This window comes from Taeniopygia guttata, chromosome 30 (genome assembly GCF_048771995.1).
Source record: "Taeniopygia guttata chromosome 30, bTaeGut7.mat, whole genome shotgun sequence".
Taxonomy (NCBI): Eukaryota; Metazoa; Chordata; class Aves; order Passeriformes; family Estrildidae; genus Taeniopygia; species Taeniopygia guttata.
Genome location: NC_133055.1, coordinates 7411203 through 7433291, shown reverse-complemented (window position 1 = coordinate 7433291; position 22089 = coordinate 7411203). Strand labels below are relative to the sequence as shown.

General features: G+C 54.4%; 3 protein-coding genes and 1 pseudogene across 3 annotated transcripts in view; 1 reads left to right on the top strand and 3 right to left on the bottom strand.

The window, feature by feature from the left end:
* The window catches only part of LOC100230077 (uncharacterized), a 674623-nt pseudogene that overhangs the window by 527979 nt on the left and 124555 nt on the right, over window positions 1–22089 (bottom strand).
* The window catches only part of LOC140680878 (uncharacterized), a 150670-nt gene that overhangs the window by 14642 nt on the left and 113939 nt on the right, over window positions 1–22089 (top strand). Inside the window, exon 3 of the mRNA XM_072919763.1 lies at window positions 4092–4223. Coding sequence (XP_072775864.1) covers window positions 4092–4223 — 132 coding nt within the window. The remainder of the gene's footprint in view (window positions 1–4091; window positions 4224–22089) is intronic.
* On the bottom strand, window positions 5125–7073 carry LOC140680973 (class II histocompatibility antigen, B-L beta chain-like). Its single transcript, XM_072919861.1, has 4 exons — window positions 7052–7073; window positions 6482–6622; window positions 5813–5904; window positions 5125–5163 (listed from the first exon to the last, which is right to left on the bottom strand). Exons 1-4 carry the CDS (start codon window positions 7071–7073, stop codon window positions 5125–5127), a joined length of 294 nt encoding a protein of 97 aa, XP_072775962.1.
* On the bottom strand, window positions 7444–12920 carry LOC116807475 (olfactory receptor 14C36-like). Its single transcript, XM_072919860.1, has 3 exons — window positions 12020–12920; window positions 7921–8129; window positions 7444–7584 (listed from the first exon to the last, which is right to left on the bottom strand). Exons 1-3 carry the CDS (start codon window positions 12918–12920, stop codon window positions 7444–7446), a joined length of 1251 nt encoding a protein of 416 aa, XP_072775961.1.

Here is a 22089-nt window from a genome sequence, read left to right as displayed (position 1 = left end):
CCTCCGTGCTCACACCCGCTGTCAGCTGTGCCGAACCAGCGCCTGCAGTTTTCTCCAAACCCAGCACCCACATTCTCAGCCACTTCCGCGTTCGCTTTAACTCTCGCAAACGCATGCGCAGCCTTGATTCACCCTCTCTGTCTGCGTCGCCATGGGAACAAGGGAAGGAACTCCCGCACCGACCGCGCCCGCCTGCACCGGCTCCGCGCGGCCGTGCCTTGGGAACGTCCCCCCCCATTCTCTCTGTCAGGCCTGGCGCTGCCTCGGTTTTCGCTCTGGGTCGGCCCGCGCCGTCCCCCGAGCTGCCGCTGGAGCCCAGCGCGATTCGGCGCTCTGCTGACGTCATCAGCGCGCGCCGCCGCGTTCCGCGCTGCCGCAGCCCCGCGCCATGTCCCGCCTGGCCCCGCGCCGCTCGGGTCTCCCCCCCGCGGCCACCGCGATGTCTGCGGACGGCTGGCTGGCGGCCACCACCGCCCCCGACGCCGTCTGCGCCCGTGCCCGTGCGTTCGAAATGCAAGAGATCTCCGCTCCGACTTCCGGGTTTTGCTCTACCGTCTCGCGCATGCGCGCTGCCATCGCCGCGGCGACAGGAGAGTCCCGCTCTCCGTCCAGCCGCCGGCCTGGCCAGCGCCGCCGCTGCGAATTGGGAGCTATTCCCCGGCACCTGCCGGACGGTGCTTTCGCACTCTCACGGATTCCCGTCATGGAACGCATCACCGGGCGCTCCGGGCGTCTGACCGCCCCATCCGCACTTCCGCCGCCTCCTGCGTCCGCTGGTTCCCACTGCCCCCTCCCTCTCGCCTGCACCGCGGGCTGTTTTGAACTCCCCGCCCGCGCAGCTGCGAGAGTTCTCTCCTCTCTCTCACTTTTCCCTCCGCTCTGCACTCACGACTGCACCCTCCCCCCAGGAGCTGCCGGCGCCGCTGCCCCCCCACTGTGGGTTCGGACTCGGGCAATGGCCAGTCCTTTCCTCCACCGAGGGCTGCGTCTGTGCCTAGCTTGTCTCACTGTCTGGGGATTTTCTGCAGCTGAGGAGCTTAGAAATTGAGATTTGAGGAGTCTTGAGGAATAGTGTGAACCTGGGGACACAGGACATGATGGGACACCACCCCCCCTGATCCTCTTCGGGAGGCAATTTGCTTCCCCTGGTGAGGAAAATTGCCCGAAGCTGCTGGCTGGGCCATCTTCCTCCTTGTGCTCCCATAGGAGCCTTAGCTGTTTAGTCTAAAATGCCGCGTTGTGAAAATGACTCTTATTGTCCTTGCTGAAGGCAAAAGTTTTTGCGGCAGTCTTATCTCTCTTTTTTTTTTCTTTTTCCTGTGGCTCGGTAATACAGTTGCTTATTGATCCCTTACGAAAATTTAACTCAAACAAAAGATGTACATCTGTGTGCGGGTGAGTATACTGCACCCACAATAACAAAGCTTTCATCTCATTTGAGGCTATCTCTACCAGATGGGTAAAAGTCTTGCCCTGTAGGGCTGAAAAAATTTTTTGTCTGTCCTTGGGAGCATCCCTTCCCCATGTTCTTAATTTCAACCATTCTCACCAAAAGCTGAGTCACCACGAGGTCAGTCCGGAGATGGCACTGTTCATCGTCCAGCAGGTCACAGGCGAGAAATCCCAGGCGCGCTTCTGGTTTTCCTCCTCCTGGCTGTCCTCCAGACGAGCTGTCTTGGTGAAGGTCAGGTTCTTATCTTGAGCTTTCTGCTCCCTCTCCTCCCGGAATCTGCCGAGAGCATTTGTGCTCTGTTCCTCTTCCTTCCTTTATTTTTTTGTTTTTCTCTGCTGATGAAGGTTGGAGGTTGTTTGATGTTTCTTCTTGTTCTTCTTGCTGATGCCCGCACAGGGACGCCAGTTGTCGGAATCTGTGGGTATTGGTGATTCCGAGATTGTAGAAAGTCTCTGTCTTTCTGCCCCGTTGCCAAAGAAGAAGCCATAGTTCGTCTGTGCTGGTTTCAAGGTTGTTTATTTTTGCTTATCTATAACAAGTTCTGCTGCCCTGCCGCAGGTCTGTCCTGCAGGGCAGTGTGTGGGGCTCTGCCCCTCAGTGGGATGGTACAAACATTATATACCAGAAATTACGTGTACTATATTTACAATAATGTGCCAATATCTATCATCTACGTTGAATAGTGTGTCCCTAGCCTAAACCAATAGAAAAATGCCAACATCACCAAGAACATGGAGGTAAGGAAGAAGGAGGAAGAACAGGATCAGGCCCACTTTCCTCCATCTTAGAACTCCTGACCCCCCTGTACAAAGTAAAACCCCCCTGTACAGGTGTTAAAACCCCCCTGTACAATACTAAAAAATTTTACCCTCTAATTTGTGACTACTTTTACTATATCATCTAACCCTCTGTGACTGCTTGTTCCGCCTTTAAAGTTGGTAATTCATTCCATGGTTCAAACTCAAAATCACAGCTGTTTTCAGCTGCTTGCCAGGGTCTAAAATGCTTCTGACCAAGGCCTGGAACCTCTAAAAATGTCTGAGGGACATTTTGAGTTCCGACAGATGTGCAGCCCCCAGTTTGCCCAGTTTGCCTCTCCTTTGGCCCGGGCCGGGTTCCCCCCTGGAACAGCGGCTGGGAGCAGCCGAGAGCCCCGCGCTGCCCATCCCGACCTGTCCCGGCTCCATCCCCGCTCCTGCCGCGGCTGCCGGGGCTGCGGGAACGGGAACCAAGGGTGTCACTGCTGCTGGGGGAGGAGGAGGAGGGAGGGAAGGGCAGGGATGAAGGAGGAGCGGGAGGTGGGGATGAGGAGGAGGATTAGGAGGGGGTATGGAAGGGAAGGGATGGAAGAGGAGAAGGAGGTGGGGATAGCGAGGGGCAGGAGGAGGATGGGGGATGGAAGGGAAGGGATAAAGGAGGACAGGCAGGAGCGGACGGGACACAGGAGGAGGAGGAGTAGTGATGGAAGATGAGGGATGAGGGAGCAGAAGGCAGTGGGGTTAGAGAGCAGGAGGAGGGGGAAGGAAAAGGGCAGGGAGAGAAGGGCAGGGATGGAAGAGGAGCGGGAGGTGGGCTTACAGAGGAGGCGGATGAGGAGGGGGGATGGAAGAGGAGGGGCGGCAGGAAGAGGAAGAGGAGGTTGAAAGGCGGATGGAGCAGAGCAGAGAGAATCACGCAGTCAGCCCTGCCTGAATTCGCAGCCCCCACCTGTGGGATCATCGCCCCCCATCCCGCAGGTGAGCGGGGAGGGGGAGCTCGGGCCAGATCTCCTGGGGGGTGCCTGGGTTGGGTTTTTTTGGGGGATGTTTGGAGAAGGAAGAACTGCGAAGATGAGCGGAAAAGGCCCCTTGGGGGGGACTCCTTGGAGCCCCTGCAGCCCAGAGCAGGGAAGAAGGGGAGAAGGGAGCCCGGGAGCCCAAACAGCCCTGGCACCCCTGAATGGGGAGAGCCAAGAGGGGGGAGCTTTTGGGATCGCTGGGACTCCCGGCAGCCTGGGGAGGGCGGGCAGCGAGGAGAAGGGGGACCCCCAATCCAAGCGTGACCCCAGCAGCTGGGACAGGGGGGAGCCCCGAACAGCAAAGGGGAGGGAACAGGGACAGGGAACTCCTGGGAGGCTTTTTCAGGGCTGGATCTCGGTGTTCGGGAGGTTTTTATGGAGCCCAGGAGGGCAGGGACTTCTAGAGATGGACTGGGGCAGAGGGAGCTTCAAACTCATCGTGCTCATCCCTTTTTTTCCCCAAGCCAGGATTTCCCATTCCCAGCCCCTGGGAGGCTGCGAGGAAGAGGAAGAGCCTCTCCTTGTCCTTCCTCCCCCAGGGCAGGAGCTGAGGATGGAGAGCAGGGAGGACAAATCCCCGCGGCAGAACCTGGCGGAAGAGGCCATTTTGAGTGGCTCCATGGTGCAGGAACCCGACGGGGAGGAAAAGCCCCGGAGATCCCGCACGAGGAGGGGCTGCAAACGCAGAACGCGGGGATCTGAGGGGGAAAGACCCACCCTGGGTCGGGGAGGCGGCCGGAGATGGAGCCAGAGCTCAGAGCAGGGGGTCCCTGAGCAGCTCCATGATGGGGAGAAGCCCCACAAGTGCTCGGTGTGTGGGAAGGGCTTCAGGAGAAGGTCCGAGCTGATTCTGCACCAGAGGATCCACACTGGGGAAAGGCCCTACGAGTGTGGGGAGTGTGGGAAGGGATTCAGCCAGAGCTCCAGCCTGATCGTGCACCAGAGGATCCACACTGGGGAGAGACCCTACGAGTGTTCCAAGTGTGGGAAGAGGTTTCAGACCACCTCCTGTCTCCTCCGGCACTATTGGGTTCACACAGAGGAGAGGCCCTTCTGCTGCCCCGACTGCGGGAAGGGATTCAAGGACAACTCCACCCTCATCCAGCATCGCCGCATCCACACCGGGGAAAGGCCCTACGAGTGTGGGGAGTGTGGGAAGGGGTTTCAGACCAGCTCCCATCTCCACCAGCACTGTCGGGTTCACACAGAGGAGAGGCCCTTCCGCTGCCCCGACTGTGGGAAGGGATTCAGGGAAAACTCCCACCTCCTCAGGCACCAGCGCATCCACACTGGGGAAAGGCCCTACGAGTGTGGGGAGTGTGGGAAGAGATTCTCCAGGAGCTCTCACTTGACCCAGCACCAACGGAGGCACCACTAAGGGAAGCCCTGTGAGTGCCCCGAGTAAAGGAAGAGCTTGGAGTGAGGGAAGAGAGTGAGGGAAGAGCTTGGAGTGAGGGAAGAGAGTGAGGGAAGAGCTTGGAGTGAGGGAAGAGAGTGAGGGAAGAGCTTGGTGCGCTGCTCCAGCTCTATCCCCCATGGGAGGATCGGGGCTGGATGATCCCCAGTGACCCCTGTTGGGCAGAGCCCTGGTGCCCCCGTATGGGGAATAAAACAGAGAGTAAAGCAATGGAGCTGATAAAGGGGCCCGATATCTGAGGCCTGACTGAGCAGAAACTGTGGGAGACACAGACACAGTTTAAGGCTCCCTGGGCAAGTAGTGACCGAGCAACTGTGGTGTGAGACTTTGTGATAAAATAATGTTACCAGGTGATGTCATGTCATGAAGAATGTGTAACCAATGGGAAATTGTTATCAAAAACAGAGTCCTATATAAGCACCGTACAAGGAAATCCCTGTATAAACACCTGGTACACACAATAAAATTGGCTTTGGTCTAATCTCGGATGTCCCCGTCTCTCCCTGGTGAATATCCCTGTTGTGGGTGATCGTCGTTGGGTGGGGGGAAGGTCTTGGAGGGATTTCTTTCCCTTCTCCTCGTGCTGCCATGGTTTGGTTGGTAATAAATTCCCTCCCTGGTCCCGGGCTGGGTCTGTTGTCCCCGTGCCGCTGCTCGGGGCGGGATCTCTCCCGTTCCTTCTCTGCACTCCCGGGCCTCTCCTCAGCCAATGAGAGAATGCGGTGGACACGAGTCAGCCAATCAGAGAGAGCGGCGCTGATGACTCAGCAGTTGCCGGGCAGACCCGCAGCAGGCAGTGTTCCCCACCCGGACCCCGCCCTCCCTGCCCAGTGCCGGCCCCGCCGTGGGGTCCCCCCAAGTCCCTCCCCACTGCCCCCCACAAACTGGGCTGGGTTTAACTGGGAAGCTTTACTGGGAACATTGGGAGCAGGCGGGCAGGGGCAGAGTGACAGCAGGGCTGGGGGTACACAGGACCCCCCCAAAATCAGCGTGGGGATGGAGCGGGGGTCCCGGCTGGGCCCGAGGCCACAGGGAAGCTCTGCGGCCGCCGGTGGCTCAGGAGCTCTGTGGGCAGAGAAACAGGGGTAACACCGGGCTGGGGGCCCCGGGGGGAGCACACACACTCTGGGGAAGAGGGGACACGACCCCTTGGGAACCCGCTGACCTTGCACAGGTAGAAGCCGAGCCCCAGCACCAGGAAGACGAGGCCCAACACGAAACCCTCAGTGCCTGACAGCATCTTGCTACAGGCGGCATCTCTGAGGGGTTTGCAGGGGTCAGGACCCCCCAAAAGCTCTCACAGGCACCCAAGCTCCTCCAAGCACCCTCCTGGTCGCTCCCAGCCCACTCAGGATCCCCTGAAACCTCCCTCTTTATCCCTTCCTCACCACCCCAGAACCCACCAAAGCCCCTCCTGTCCCTCTCAGGATCCCACAACCCCCTTCCAGTCGCCCCCTGCTGCCCCAGGATCCCCAAACCCTCTCCCAGTCCCTTCCCAACCTCACCAGGATTCACCCAGACCCCTCCCAGTCTCTTTCCAGCACAATCAACCTCATCCTCATCTCTGCTTTTCCATCCCTAATCTCCATCCAGCCCCTCCAGGCTCACTCTAGTCCCTCCCAGTCACACCCAGCATCCCCAAACTCCTGCCCAGTGTCCACCAGGACCCCCAGAACCCCATCCCACCCTCCCCAGTATCCTCCAAACCCCTTCTTAGCCCTTCCAAACCCCCAACCTCCTCTCCTAGTTGAAACCAGGCTCTCTCCAACTCCCTCCCAGTTGGTCCCAGCACCTCCCAGTGGCTCTCCCAGTACCCCGAATTCCTTCCCCCTACCCCAGTTCCGGCTCAGGGGGTGCTCCAGGCTGACATGCTCCACCTGGCCGGTGGAGGTGAGCTCGCCCCGGGTTGGGGTTTCCAGCAGGACCAGGAGCTGGTGGGTCCAGTGTGGTAGATAGGGACAGGCGAAAGGAAGATCTCGGGATGTGACGGAAAGAAAGACCCTTCCCCCTTCTCTCTGCTTCACGTTATCTATTAACCCCAGAGCATGTAACCACACCTAACCCAGTAGTTTTCCATTCCTGACTAACCTAGAGACCCTACCAACCCGCCTCTGACGTAGCAAAGTGCCCCAAGACTATTTAAACCCATGAGATAAGATAATAAAGGCTTTCGACCGTCCACCACATTGGTGTCAGCGTGTGTCTTAGTCCGAGTAGCCCGGACAGGCCGGGCTGCCGTGCTGTCGTCCTGTAACCAGGTCGCCGTTGTCTTTCATAAAGGCAACATATCTGGTGCCGAAACCCAGGAAGAAGAGAAATTCGTTTAGGTAACGGGATACGCCTGGACAGGAGCAGCGGCCGGAGCGGTCAGACCGTATCTTGGCGCAGGGAGACGTCCCAGGACCCGCGAGCGTCATGGACAGCATCGTCAGGGTCGTAAGTGTGATTTATAAGCAATAGAGTATCGAGTGTAAGCTCAAAGACATTTATCTTGCTATAGCAAGGCTATTTGAGCTTGGGGCGACTGAATGCCCAGTGGATGTTATACACCCGGGAATATAGGAAAAATGCACAGCCACGCTGGCCGAGGACACGAAATCCTCAGGCAGTGGCAAGAGCCTTAAAGCGTGGGGCAAAGCAGAAAAAGCCCCGCGCAGAGCAATAGAAGAGCAGGAGATGTGGAGCGCGGCACGTACCTGTTTATTGGTTACTCCCAAGCTAGGGGTAGGAGCAGGAACGCAAACTGCCCCTGAGAACGATCCGCCCGGTAGCAGAGACCCGGGGGGGCCCGGCGCGTCACCCCCTTCCCCGGATCAGAGCCCAGTCCCTGCCGCGGAAGCCCCCCGAAAAACCGCGGCTTCCCCGTCCGTCCCGCCGCCGCTGGTCCGCGACCCGTTGCCGGAGGTGCAGCAGCGCGCAGAATGCTTCTGGCAGGGGCTGGCGAGGGAAGCCAGAGTCACAGAAACCGCGGCTCAGGAGGAGATCCGAACCACGCCGCCACCTCACCCCTTTGAAAATGGCGCTGGCCGCCAAGGAGAGGGGCGGGGCGCGGGCGGGCGGTCTCGGCACGAAAACCCGGGAGGCGCGCGGTTTCAGGGACGCGCGTGCGGAGGAGAAAGAGGAGGAGAGCGGCAGAGAGCACGGAGCCAATCGGCAGCTGCGCCTGAGGCCGCTACCATTTAAGGGAGAGACCTCCCCCTGCAGGAGGCAGGGCAAGCCTGGGGGGCGGGAGCGGTGCCACCCCCGCGGGGAGGAGCGAGCTCGGAGCCGGACAAAAAGGCACCGAGGCCCAGAAATGCGCTGGCATTCGGCTTCTGACTCGGAGTCCGGCAGCAGCTCCGCCGGCTTGGGAGAGCTGCCAGAAGCCGGCTGGGACTCTGAGACGGAGGAAACGGAGCCAACGCGATTTAAGACAAAACCGAGTAAAGCTCTAAGCCGCACCGAAAAGCGGTCACAATACAAAACAGCCCAGTTTACCAGCTGGGGAGAAATATATGGTTGGGACGGCGGGAGAAAAGGGCATCTCATTAAAGAATGCAGGTCCCGGCCCCAGGGAAACGGGACAGGGAGGGGACGTGCGGGCCGCACTCAGCCTCCTCCCACCGCAAATACAAGGCGACCCATCTATGCCAACCCCCAGTGGGGCGGGGAGCCCTCATACTTCAAACCCGGCCAGCGACACAATTGCAGAGTTTCCAAACACAGCCCGCGGTACCTTCGTACCCACTACCACCGCAAGCAGCGACTGTGCCGCAGGGTCAGCAGGGGACGCACCAGAATGAGACCCCTGGGCTGCCCTGGCCATGAAAATAGGGAAGGAGCCCCCGAAGGTGTGGGGGACATGCCGCATTTATGGCAGTCAGGACCCCCACGTAATAGGGCTCCAGCTTTGGGCAGACACAAGAGCAGACTGCCCGATATTTCCCCAAGCACTGTGGCCCCGACACTGGCAATGCAAAGAAGTCCCCCCAGTGAACGGAGTGGGAGGGCTGTCCCGAGCTTGGAAAAGCACCCTGACCAGTGCCACGGCGTGCTTCAAGTGTGGTGAGGCAGGTCACATTGCAGTGAGCTGCCCCCAGCCGGCACGGCAGCCCGCCGCGGCGCCTCCACCCCAAACACGCCTGAAGGGATCCTGTTGAAGCTGCAGGAAGAAAGGGCCACTGCCACACACCCACTGCTGCCAATAAAACTGACCTTCAGAACGAAACTAATGGAAAAGCTGTGAGTTTTGTTTGCAGGACACGCTCGTGGACCATCCCCGTGACGCATACACCCCTGCTCCAGAGAGAGATGACAGACCACCAAGCCGCCAGACAAAACCCAAGAGTCCCACACCAGTGAGACACCGGTGAGACCCAGACATGCACAGTGTCTCTGTGCGATTTTACTGTTAGGGCTTGTGGCCGGGGGGCAAGCCGACCCAGGCCCCTACCCTCACCAGCCATTTAAGTGGGTCATGCAACATCTTTCAAGTGATAAGGTATTCAAAGAGGTCACCACAGCAAACACCCCATCCTTCGTGTTCCACATAGCCAACCTGTTTAGAAGCTACCTTTCTAACCCTAAACGAAACCAAACCGAACCTGACTAACCTCTGTTAGTTTTGCTATGATATTAAACCCCCCTTTCTATGAAGGCGTTGCTTTAGACACCCCCTTCAGTTACTCCACAGCCAGTGCCCCCCACCAGTGCAGATGGGACACTCCCCGCAGAGGAATCACCCTGAGTCAAATCACAGGACAGGGCAGATGTTTTGGCAATGCAACTTTAGCAAAGCAGAAAGGCAACTTCTGCACTAAAGTTGTCAAGCCCAACAGAAAAACCAATAAGTAGGTGGTCCCATCCGCATCTGGGATGTGGGTTTGCCAGAGATCCGGAGTGAGTCCTTGTGTGTTCCTTGCCAAATTTAATGACTCTATTGATTTCTGTGTCCAAGTTCTGATTGTTCCTAGGGTCCTGTACCACTCAGACGAAGAGATATACCACCTTCTCGAGGAACCTGACAGACTCCACAAAAGAGAAATGATCACAGGTATAACCATCGCGATGCTGCTCGGCCTGGGAGCAGCTGGCACAGCCACGGGTGTCTCAGCCATCGCAACCCAACAGCACGGACTCTCTCAGCTGCAAATGACCATCGACGAAGACCTGCAAAGGATTGAGAAATCCATCTCCTATCTAGAGAAATCAGTCTCTTCGCTTTCAGAAGTGGTTTTACAAAATAGACGAGGACTGGACCTCTTGTTCATGCAACAAGGAGGACTGTGTGCAGCCTTGAAAGAGGAGTGCTGCTTTTATGCAGATCATATGGGAGTCGTTAAAGACTCCATGGCACAACTCCGAGATAGGCTGGCTCAGAGAAAGAGAGACAGGGAAACCCAACAGAGCTGGTTTGAATCCTGGTTCAATCAATCACCTTGGCTCACCACTTTAATTTCTGCCCTGGTAGGTCCACTGGCAATGCTGCTTTTAGCTGTTACCATAGGACCATGCCTGCTGAACAAACTAGTCTCGTTTGTTCAGGCCGGTCTAGAAAGGGCGAACATTTTGTTCATAGGCCAGCAACAAATGCTGTGAACCAAAAACTGCGAACACAGTCAGTCACAAAAGCCTTCGAGACTCGCCTTGCGAAAATTACCCAGATTTACCAAACCACCCTTTCCTTACCAAGTTACAAGTTTGTACCTCACTCCAGTGCCTATATCTACGACTACCTCATTTTATATATGATAAGGGGAGGGGAGATGTGGTAGATAGGGACAGGCGAAAGGAAGATCTCGGGATGTGACGGAAAGAAAGACCCTTCCCCCTTCTCCCTGCTTCACGTTATCTATTAACCCCAGAGCATGTAACCACACCTAACCCAGTAGTTTTCCACTCCTGACTAACCTAGAGACCCTACAACCCCCCTCTGACGTAGCAAAGTCCCCCAAGACTATTTAAACCCATGAGATAAGATAATAAATGCTTTTGACCGTCCACCACATTGGTGTCAGCGTGTGTCGTTAGCCCGAGTAGCCCGGGCGAGGCCGGGCTGCCGTGCTGTCTTCTTGCAACCAGGTCGCCGTAGTGTCTCATGAAGGCAACAGAGTCCCCATGACACTGGGTCCTGGTGGAACCACAGAGGCCATGGTGATACTGCAGGGCCTCGTGTAACCGAGGGGTTTCACCATTGTGACACTGCAAAACCAAAGAGAGCACTGGGAGAGTCCAGGGCCCAATGGAACCAAGGGGCTGTTCTGACACTGCGGGGCCTCATGGAACCAAGGGGACATTGTGACACTGCAGGACCTTGTGTAACCAAGGGGCCACTGTGACACTCTGGGGCCTCCAGGAATCTGGAACGCCGTTGTGACACTGTGTGGCCTCATGGAAACAAGGAATCCATTGTGACACTGAGGGGACTTGTGGAACCACAGAGAGCATTGTGACAGTGTGGGACCTCATGTGACCATGGGGCCTTTGTGACACCCTGGGGCGCCATGGAACCAAGGGGCTACTGTGAAACTGCGGCACCAATGAGAACATTGTGACACTGTGAAGCCCCATGGAACCAAGGAGTCCATTGTCACATTTTGGGGCCCCATGGAACCAAGGAGACCAGTGTGACAGTGCAGGGCCTGGTGTAACCAAAGGGACTTTGTGACAGTGAGGAGCCCCTGGGAACAAGGATATCTTTGCAGATGACACCAAGATGGATGTGAGTGTTGATCTGCTGGAGGGTAGGAGGGCTCTGCACAGGGCCCTGGACAGGCTGGATCCAGGGCCCAAACCCAACAAGGTGAGGTTTAACAAGTCCAAGTGCCGGGTCCTGCACTTTGGCCACAACAACCCCTGCAGTGCTACAGGCTGGGGACAGAGTGGCTGGACAGCAGCCAGGCAGAAAGGGACCTGCAGGGACTGATGGACAGCAGGCTGGACATGAGCCAGCAGTGTGCCCAGGTGGCCAAGAAGGCCAATGGCTCCTGGCCTGGATCAGGAATGGTGTGGCCAGCAGGAGCAGAGCTGCTGTGCCAGCACTGATCTGCCCCCAGCTCTGCACACAGACATTGCTGCTGCAGCTCCAGAGAAGGCAACAAAAGGGCATCTCTGCAGAAAACCTTGCTGCAAGATCCTTTAGTTCCTTTAAAGCCACCAGGAGTGCAGCCCCTCATTGATACAGTCTGTGGCCACAGGGAATGTGGACACAAACAAAATGAGAAATGGCACCAAAAATGACATTTATTGTGGAAAACATGAAAAAATAAAAACAATAGAAATAAAAATCCCCGCAACTAAACCAACAAGAGGTACCAAAGATTACTTTTATTACAAATGATTTGCAGAAATTGGACAGCAGTTTAATGTTTCTGAAAGCATCCAGGCATCATTCTCCTCACTTCAGCCTTGAGCTCCTGGTTCCTCAGGCTGTAGATGAGGGGGTTCAGGGCTGGAGGCACCACCGAGTACAGAATTGACAGGGCCAGATCCAGGGATGGGGAGGAGATGGAGGGGGGCTTCAGGTAGGCAAACACTGCAGTGCTGATGAACAGAGAGACCACAGCCAGGTGAGGGAGGCAGGTGGAAAAGGCTTTGTGCCGTCCCTGCTCAGAGGGGATCCTCAGCACAGCCCTGAAGATCTGCACATAGGAGAAAACAATGAACACAAAACAACCAAATCCTAAACACACACTAACAGTAATGAGCCCAAGTTCCCTGAGATAGGAATTGGAGCAGGAGAGCTTGAGGATCTGTGGGATTTCACAGAAGAACTGTCCCAGGGCATTGCCATGGCACAGGGGCAGGGAAAATGTATTGGCTGTTTGCAGCAGAGCATTGAGAAAGGCACTGGCCCAGGCAGCTGCTGCCATGTGGGCACAAGCTCTGCTGCCCAGGAGGGTCCCGTAGTGCAGGGGTTTGCAGATGGACACGTAGCGGTCGTAGCACATGATGGTCAGGATGGAAAGCTCTGTTCCAATGAAGAGCATAAAGAAAAAGAGCTGTGCAGCACATCCAGGGTAGGAGATGTTCCTGGTGTCCCAGAGGGAATTGTGCATGGCTCTGGGGACAGTGGTGCAGATGGAGCCCAGGTCGCTGAGGGCCAGGTTGAGCAGGAAGAAGAACATGGGCGTGTGCAGGTGGTGGCCGCAGGCTACGGCGCTGATGATGAGGCCGTTGCCCAGGAGGGCAGCCAGGGAGATGCCCAGGAAGAGGCAGAAGTGCAGGAGCTGCAGCTGCCACGTGTCTGCCAGTGCCAGCAGGAGGAAGTGGCTGATGGAGCTGCTGTTGGACATTTGCTGTGGCTGCACATGGGCACCTATTCATGGAGAAAGGACAGTGACAAGTCAGGAGAGGCTGCTTGGAGCCAAATCTGGGCCATTCCCTGCAGACTGTCCTGGTGAGACTCACCCACCCTTGTTCCTGCTCTGGGAAAACCTTCACCCAGGTCCCTGCCTGAGCTCCAGTTGTGCTGGCTGAGTGTGCCAGGAGCAGCCAGGCCTGTGCTTGGGGGCTCTCGAGGAGCCATACCTGCCCTGCTGCCCTGGGTTTGTGGCCCTGTGGCAGAGGGACAAGGCTGGATATTCAGGATTTGTCAGGGGAATCACTGCAGAAAGGCTTGGATACCATCTGCACTCAGACTTCAAAAGGAAATAGATGGCAGGAGTTGGTTTTAGGAATTGTTTTCCTACCCACAAACCATTCCTGGCCCACTGAGGTCAGAAATCCCCAGCATTCCTGCTGCACTCAGAGTTTGCCACTGAGAGATGTGAGAGGCAAAGGATTCCCTGTGGCTGAGGGCACGTGAGGGGCTGGATGGGCTTGTTCCCCCAGCACTGCTCTGTTCAGCCCCCTCTGCTTCCCTGAGCATCTCCCTGGGCCTGGACATTCCGTCCTGAGAGGTGCCTTGTCCCTGCCAGCGCTCACAGAGCCCATCCCACCCTGTGTGCCCTCGGCCCGGCCCTACAGAAACCTGCCTGTGTGCAGGGCCCTGGCTGGGGCAGGCTCTGTGTGCAGCTGGGCAAGGGCAGCTCAGGAGAGCCCTGCTGGGCCCTGCAGAGGTGATGCTGCTGCTGTCCAGGGCTGAGGAGTGGCTGAAGGCCCTTTGGGAGGCTCCCAGCAGAGAGACTGACCACCCAAAGTCACAGTTCTGGAGTCTCTGTAAATGTTCAAACATTCCTTTGATGATCCTGTGTGTCCCTTTCAATTCAGAATGTTCTGTCATTCTGGGATTACAATTCCTGTTCTGCTTCTCTCATCCCCCTGTTGTCGATAATCAAAAGAGAAAAAAAACCTTTGCAACAGTGTTAGAACAGGAAAGTAAAAACCAGACCTTTATTGGAAGCTTCCAGGTATACCAGTGGGAATGGGGCACACCCAGCCCCTGATTTCAACAATTTGTTAAGGTTGATTAATTAGGATATTTATAGGAACCTCCTGTAGGAGATTCAGTTGCCCCAGTTATACACTCCTGGCTCAACCCATTGGAGTAGGTCCAACGGCTTCTTTGCCCCACTTTAGTTATGACTGCTCACATAGTGTGTGTTCTTCTTGTAGGTCCTCTTCCCGATAATAAGACTATGCAGTATTTCAGGAATGTATTTAGACAGTCACCTTATTGTTCTGAAATCTAAGAGATAGGTAGGAAACATACTAGAGTCAGTAAAGGATTACAATTATGTAAGTACACAATAGTAAATTAATAACGTTAATTAAGAGTTTAATAGAGTTAAATAAGGATTATAGTTTTATAACTATATCAAACTAATTTACAGAGATACGGATACATGAAAGATGTATAAATAGCAAAAATCATTATGTCATCACCCCAACTTTCCCATCCTGCTCCAACCAGGAAATTGAAAACACTCTCAGGAAAGCTCCTGACCTTTACAGCAATCCCAGGCTTACCTTCTTTGGGAAGTGCCCTCCGGAGCTGTGCCCAGGCTGGTCTGGAGCTGGGAGCAGCCCTGCCCCACCCAGCCCCTCTCAGCAGCAGCACCTGCCCTGCTCAGGGTGGCTCCTTCCCCCCACAGCTCCTGGCCAGCGCTGGCAGCAGCTCCAGGGCCGGCTGAGAGCTGTCCCTGGCAGGCAGCAGAGTCCTGGCCCAGCACAGCGCCCTGGGCTGCAGGACCCTGCTCTGCAGGACAGCCCTGGGCACCCCTGGCTGCTCTGCACAGGAGATGAGCAGAGAATGCACTCACAGGGTCTGTGGGCATTGGGATGTTCCAGCTTTAGGAGATCACTGCAGGAGCTGCAGCTGCATTGTCCTGCAGCCAGAGGTTCCTGTGCCAAGGGCTGGCAGTGATTCTGCCCCAGGCACTTCTCAGCCCCTTCCCAGCCCTGACTGATTGAAGCTCTCTGTGCCTCTGTGCTGTGCCCGGGCTGGCTGCAGGCAGTGCCCCAGCCCTGCTGGGCTGGGAGAAGAGCTGCTCAGCAAGAGAAATGTGCTTTTGAAGCTCTGCTTGGTTACCAGGATCACCCTCTGTGCCAGGAGCCCGGCCCAGCTCAGCAGCACAGACACAGCACAAGGACTTTAATGACCCTCTGGGGCTTTGTGCTCAGGCCCTGAACATCAGGCCCTGAGAGGGAGCTGCAGAAACCTCTCCAGAACTCCAAGTCACAATCCAACTCCAAAGTTTCTTGGACTTTTAATGGGTCCCACTGAGGGACACGACTGAGAAAGTGTCCCCAGGCCCCAGGCAGAGCAGAGAACTGGAGGCGCTGATGACAGGTGAGGACAAAGAGAAGCCAAGTCTTGGTGCCCTGGGGCACAGCAGGGTCTGTGCCACCAAGGGCTGGGAGGAGACACCTTGTCCTGAGGCCCTGGGGCCTCCTGGCACAGCCCCAGCCAGGCTGGGCACTGTCACCCCCTGGTCCTGCCCTCAGCATCCCCCCCTATCCCACATCCCAGTGGCCTCAAGGATCTGCTGGAAGGAGTCCCTGGGGAGCCTTGGCCAGGAATGGCCCTGGGGGCTCCTTCATGCTCCCAGGGACTGCAGGTTCTTCAAAGGACTTCGGCTTTGGCTTTTGCCTTGCAGTCTCTGAGAGGTTTGTTCAATCCTGGCCTCCAATTATCTGCTCTAATTTGTCCCTGGAGAGCCTTTGTAATTAACAATACTCAGTGGGGTTCATTAATGCTTCAAGGTACTTCAATTCTTTTAAGGTACTTGGTGTTTCCCTTTTGATACAGACTCTGTGTGAGGTTTGTGCAATCATGGCCCCAATTATCTGCTTTAATGAGTCCCTTGAGAGCTTTGTACTGACACTCAGTGGAGCTCATTAATACTTTGAGATACTCAACTTTTTTCACGTACTTTGGATTTTCCTTTCCACACTGAGAGTTTTTTGTGCCATTTTGAATCTCTGAGAGGATTTTGTGCCATCCTGGTCTCCAGTTCTCTCCTCCAAAGAGTCCGTAAGGAGCCTTTGTTGGGGATGGACCGCAGTGGGATCTATTAATGCATTGAGACATTTTGGGTATTTGCTGTTGATTTTAACTCCTGGAAAGGTTTGTGCAATCTCCTCTCAGGCCCTGATGTTCCAGGGCTCAGCTCCAAATGCACCACAGGGCTCATTAGGATCAACAAGTTCTGACAAACCATGGCTCTGCCTTGATTTCCCTCTGCTCTCGTGCAGTTCATCAGGAAGTTTCTGTAGTGGTTTTGGTTCATCAATTTTGAGATTTCTTGGGCAATACATCAATTAGTGTGGTGGGTTTAGTGATGTCTAATTACCAGTGCACACAAAATTATATACTTACTCATTTCCTGCTGTGAGGTAGGATAAGGAGAAAGGCAAAGTGGGATCAAAACTTTAAAACAGCATAAAGAAAAGTTTATTAGCAGTAACTAAAAGAAAGAGTAATAAGAATCAGCACAAAACTTTCAGAACACTCTTCTTCTCGCCACAACTTTTTCTTCCTTATTGACAATGTAAGGAGACAAAACCTAAAATTTTCAGCCAGTCTACCACCTCTAGAATAGTCCTTTTTCACTTCACTTAGGGAGAGGAGTCTCTTTTTCTTGCTATGGAGTCTTCTCCATAAGGAAAGAGTTCTCTTGTGGCTCTCAAGTTCCATGAATAGCAGCCACTCAGAAAAAGTGTAATAGTGAAATCCCTGCCATTTTTTCACAGCTTTTCCCACAGCTGTGTTTATGGGCCATGTCAGCTTATGGGGTATTAGTTTAAAGATGAGCTGTTCAAGACCAGAGGTTCTCTTCAACTGCTTCTGACATCATCTCTGGGAACAGAGGTCTTCTTCTCTCCCTGAGGGCACAGGGTCTCATCACTCTTCTCTCTTTATCTGTTCATACTTCTCATAGGAGCTCAGCTACTTCAACATTTGCTTACTTTAGCATGGAGGCCTTTGCTGAAACAAGTCATCTCCCCATACTTTTCAATGCCTTATAGGGAAAAAGAGAGTCTGATGTATCAATGAAATCCTTCTCCATAGCTTTACCAGAGGATTTCAGCCCCAAGATCAAGGCATCTCCTTATCCCTCCCATCTGGGACTCAACTTCCTCTTCACTGACCTCGGTGTCTGCTGTGTGCCTGCCCTTTGTAATTTTCTCTCACTGGAGGGAGGATGGCAGCACTGGCAGAGTCAATATCTGCCCGGGGCTGCAGATGGTTCCGTGAGCCCGGCCGGGCTCGGTCCTTGCGGCCGGAGCTGTTTTCCCATGGAGGTTTCTGCAGCGGCTGCGCTGGGGCTGTGTCAGGCTGGGCCGCGCTGGGGCAGGGCCAGGATCTCAGCAGCCAGGCCAGAGCCCAGCAGCAGCACGGCCGGGGCCGATGGCTTCTCCTCCCCTGCCCGCTGGCTGCGGGCGAAGCCCAAGGGCGGCAGAGCCTTGGCCGAGCCGGCCCGGCCCGGGGCTGCTCCTGGGGCCCGGCGGATCCCGGCTGGGCCCGGGCTGGCGGCGGGGCAGGGCTCGGCAGCGGCCAGATGTCAGCACCCGCAGCCACGGCCCGGCCTCGGCCCCGCGGCCTCCCCTGCCCTGCCCGGCAGCCGATGGGGCCTGGCGACTCCCTGGGAAGGGGCCCGGCCCCACGGCAGGAGCCGCCCGGCCCCACGGCCGAGATGGGGCTGGGCCGGCCTTGGCACCTCTTTGGGGCCAGAAGGGAGAGAGACCCAGCCAGGCTTTCTCATCTTCAACTTGGGTCTGCACAGAGGCATCTGCAGTTTCCTTAGTGGTTTAACAGATTGTCAGCTCTCAATCTGGGAGGGGAGGGGAGGGGAGGGGAGGGGAGGGGAGGGGAGGGGAGGGGAGGGGAGGGGAGGGGAGGGGAGGGGAGGGGAGGGGAAGGGGAGGGGAAGGGGAGGGGAAGGGGAGGGGAAGGGGAGGGGAAGGGGAGGGGAAGGGGAGGGGAAGGGGAGGGGAAGGGGAGGGGAGGGGAGGGGAGGGGAGGGGAGGGGAGGGGAGGGGAGGGGAGGGGAGGGGAGGGGAGGGGAGGGTGGCTCCTGTGAGGCCAAGCCAGCCAGACCTGTTTCTCCTGGAAACTCTTGTCATGTAGTAATCCTTGGATATATGGAATTTGGGATGAAGAATGTCAGTTTTGACCACGGACACCTTTAGAAAAAAGAAGGTTCTTTTCCATTAGAAGGAAAGCACTGAGCCCCAGTATTTCAAAAGCTGATGAGAAGAAGCCCCCAAGAGGCCAAAGGCAGCCAGACATGTCCGTCCTGGCAGCTTTCACTTGGGAGCAGTCCTTCGATGTACTGAGTTTTGGAGGTGGAATCCCAGGCTTAGCCATGGGTGCCTGGACAGGAAGAAGAGTTCTTTTCATTAGGAAGGAAAGCACAGAGCCCCAGTGTTTCAGAGGAACATGAGTGCCAGACCTCAGGAAGCCAAGGCCAGCCAGACTTGTGATTCCTGGCATCATTTTTCTGGGAGCTATCTTTGTATATAGGGAATTTGGGAGAGAGATCCCAAATTTTGGCCATGGGTGCCTGGTCGAGATGGATGCTTTTTAAGCAAGAAAAGCACACGGACTCAGTGTCTGAAAGGCAGATGAGAGGTGGCCCCTGGGTGGCCAAGGCAGCCAGACCTGTTTCTATTTGCAGATTTCATTGGGGAACAATCTTTGCATATAAGGAAATGTGGGGAAGGAACCCCGGTTTTGGCCATAGGCCCCTGGAGGAGAAGGACAGTTCTCTCCCATAGGATGACAAAGCAAAGAGTCAATTGTGACCCTGGGGTCCCATGGAACCAAGGGGCCATGGTGACACAGCAGGGCCACGTGGATCCAGTGGTCCATTGTGACACTGTGGATCCAAGGAGACCATGGAGACACCCCCAGAACCTCATGGAACCAAGGAGTCCATGGTGACCCAGCGGGGCTGCATGGAGCCAATGGTCCATGGTGACACTGCCCATCCAAGGAGGCCATTTGGACACTGCAGAAGCTCATGGAGCGAGGTGGCCATTGTGACACTGAAGAACTTCATGACACCAAATATCCATGGGGACACAGCAGGGCATCATGGAACCCAGGAACCGCTGTTGGCAGAGCGGAAACTCGTGGAACCAGGGGCTGTGGTGGCACTGCAGCACCAACAAAGCCGCTGCACCTTGTCCCCTGCCCTGCACAGCTCCTTGGGAGGCACGGCAGGAGCAGCACCCTGGGAGCCTCGGGAATGCCCCTCTGGGATCCATGGCACACACTCGCAGGGGCTGGAATTCCAGTTCCCAGCCAGGAAAAGATGTCCCTGCCCTTGAAGGCAAAGCTTTTATGGAAGAGTCAAAAGCCAAGTGCAGCAAGATCTTACAGTGACATTTCACTGCCAGCCTTCATAACTTCACCCATGGTTGTCATAGCTCATGGATTGGGAATTAAATCAGGGCAGGGCCTTTGGTGGGAGCTGCCCTGGGTCAATGGAGACACTGAGAGAGAAACGGAGCAGGCAAAGGAAGGCAGGAGAGAAAGGAGGTGTTTTGGTTTGGAATGACACGTGTCTGCTAAGGGAGGCAGGAGCCTCTCCTGAAATCGAAAAATGTAGACTCTTTCTTTCTGAATTGTTATAAATTTGAAATTAAAGGGGGCTCTCAGGTAAAAATATGGGAGCAGGAATAACAGCTTTTTATTAGTGAAGAAAATGAGAATATGAACAATGCAGTGAACCAAAAGAGCACTGAGAGAGCCGGAATACAACCTGACACGCTGTTGGACAGGGTGTTGGCCACAGTCCAACTGGAATGGTGGCTGCAGTCCTCCTGCAGTGTCAGGTGTGGTTCTGTTGGAGAAGTGATCCTGTAGAAAAGGGTGTCTTCTTCTGAAGAGGAAGAGGCAGCTGTTCCTCTGAGAAATCCAGCCCAGAAAAAGCTGTGTTGGTGAGCCAGAATCTCAAGACTAGATGCAGGTAGGAATGCTTGGCTCCTCCCTCTGGGTGGAACATCTCACAGTGGGATGTTACAGTTCTTATCAGTCATGCAGTGACATTCAATAGCCCATTATCAGCAGATGTCTCCCCTGAGGGAGGATTGATTGTGGAAGAGATAAGGAAAAACTGCCCACTTAGCACAGGACAACTGCCAAACAGATGGGAAATAGAACACATCTTGCTTTTCAGTCTGGGATAGGAGGTCACAAACAAAATCAGCTGAGAAGGCGGCACTCTGAAAAGCAAACCAGAACTGACAGAAAATGAATGGGACAGAAATCAATAATTCTGGAAGTTTTATTTACTATCAAAATACATCACAACCACCCAGACCCACACAATCCTAATCCTACAACCTCAAATTTGGATTTCACTTCTCCCGATCTCCTTCCAACCCCATCTAACCCTAGAGGCTGTGGAATTGAGTAATTTTGGCATGGGACTGAGGTGGGAACCAGCCATTTTGAGGTGGGATTGAGCAATTTTGGGATAAGATTGTGGGGTTTCCAGTGGGATTGAATAATTTTGAGGTGACAGAGCAATCCACCTTGGCTTTTGGAGTGCAAAGATATGGAGAATACTCCCATATATCCCCCAAGAACCCACAAATCCTCCAGAATACGTTCCCAAACCGTAAATCCCACCTCAGATACCTCTTAAATGGTGGAACTTTTGACATCTCTGATCAATACTCTTTTTAGTCATTTTTTAGGTGTTTTTAAGTGATAAAGACAAATCAGAAGGAAATTAGGGCCAAACCAAAACCAGAGAGCCCTTGAGCATCCCCTGGGCACAAGACAAAACAAACTCAGCAGAAATTAAACTTAACCCTACATAAAATGCCTTGAGGAAGATTTGCTCTTCCCACAAGTCACTTGTGATGGAAACGCAAACAAATCCCAAATATTACTAAGCCAACAATGTTATGAACGAGCACAATAGGCTTTCTAATCCAATTAAAAAGATTTATTAATGGTAGGAAACGAAAGCAAATCAGCGCGCTGGGCGGCAGTTATTATTTTGTTCATAATATAGAGTTTTTACATCCATAAAATAGAATTTTTACTTAGAGTTTTCACTTGTCTGAATATGTTCTCATTTTGCCAGGCATTCCAGTGAATATCTCTCAAGGACAATTCCGTTACAAACTGTTTTAGGGAGTTGAAACTGATTTAGGGAATTGATGTTGCTAGGCACCTAAGCACCTAAGCGAATATCTTTCAAGGACAGTTCCGTTACAGACTTAGCAAAACATGTACTCTTGTGGAATGCAAGTAAACGTGCCTAGAAATAACATTTCTTGTTTTGAGAGGATTCCCAGATCACAGGGACAACCTTGAGGAAGACTACTGGCCTTCATCCCACGACCACCAGGAGGCAGAAAACGACCACCTAGCAACAGGGTGCACCTGCGCAGAAAAGACACCAGAACGTCACACATCCGGAAGAGAAGACCCAATAAGTTGGGGGGGAATGGGGCACGAAAATGCGGTAGTTGGAATAACTGCCGCCCAGCGCGCTGATTTGCTTTCGTTTCCTACCATTAATAAATCTTTTTAATTGGATTAGAAAGCCTATTGTGCTCGTTCATAACAAACAACAAGCAATTCTGTGGCAATTCCAAATTTCATCAGTACCAGCACAGCTCCAGCTCAGATGCTGGCAGGTTCCAAAAAAAGAAACATGGAAATTTGGCCCAATACAGATTATTAAAAGGAAGGGAAAGGTCTATGTAGCTGTTACAAAGGTGACAGGGACCAAGAAAAAAATGATTCTCATATTTGGAAAAGCCCCCAAGCCTGTGAATTCAGGAGTTACTTGGGAGTTTAGCTACTTGAGTTGGGCTTCTTGTAGGACTTTAGTAGCCTTGTGTTCCTCACTGTGTGGTGAATGATCCTTGTCAGTCTCGCTGGTATCATTTGGTCCCTTTCCTCCAGTGATTTTAACAAACATTTCGGGGAAGGACAAGAAAATATTTTCTTTTCACTGGCCACGCACAACAGCCATTTTCCTTATAAGTTGTCCCAAAAGTCACTCAGAGGAAGCTGCATCCAAGTTTCCAAGAGTTCCTCCAGAAAGAGCC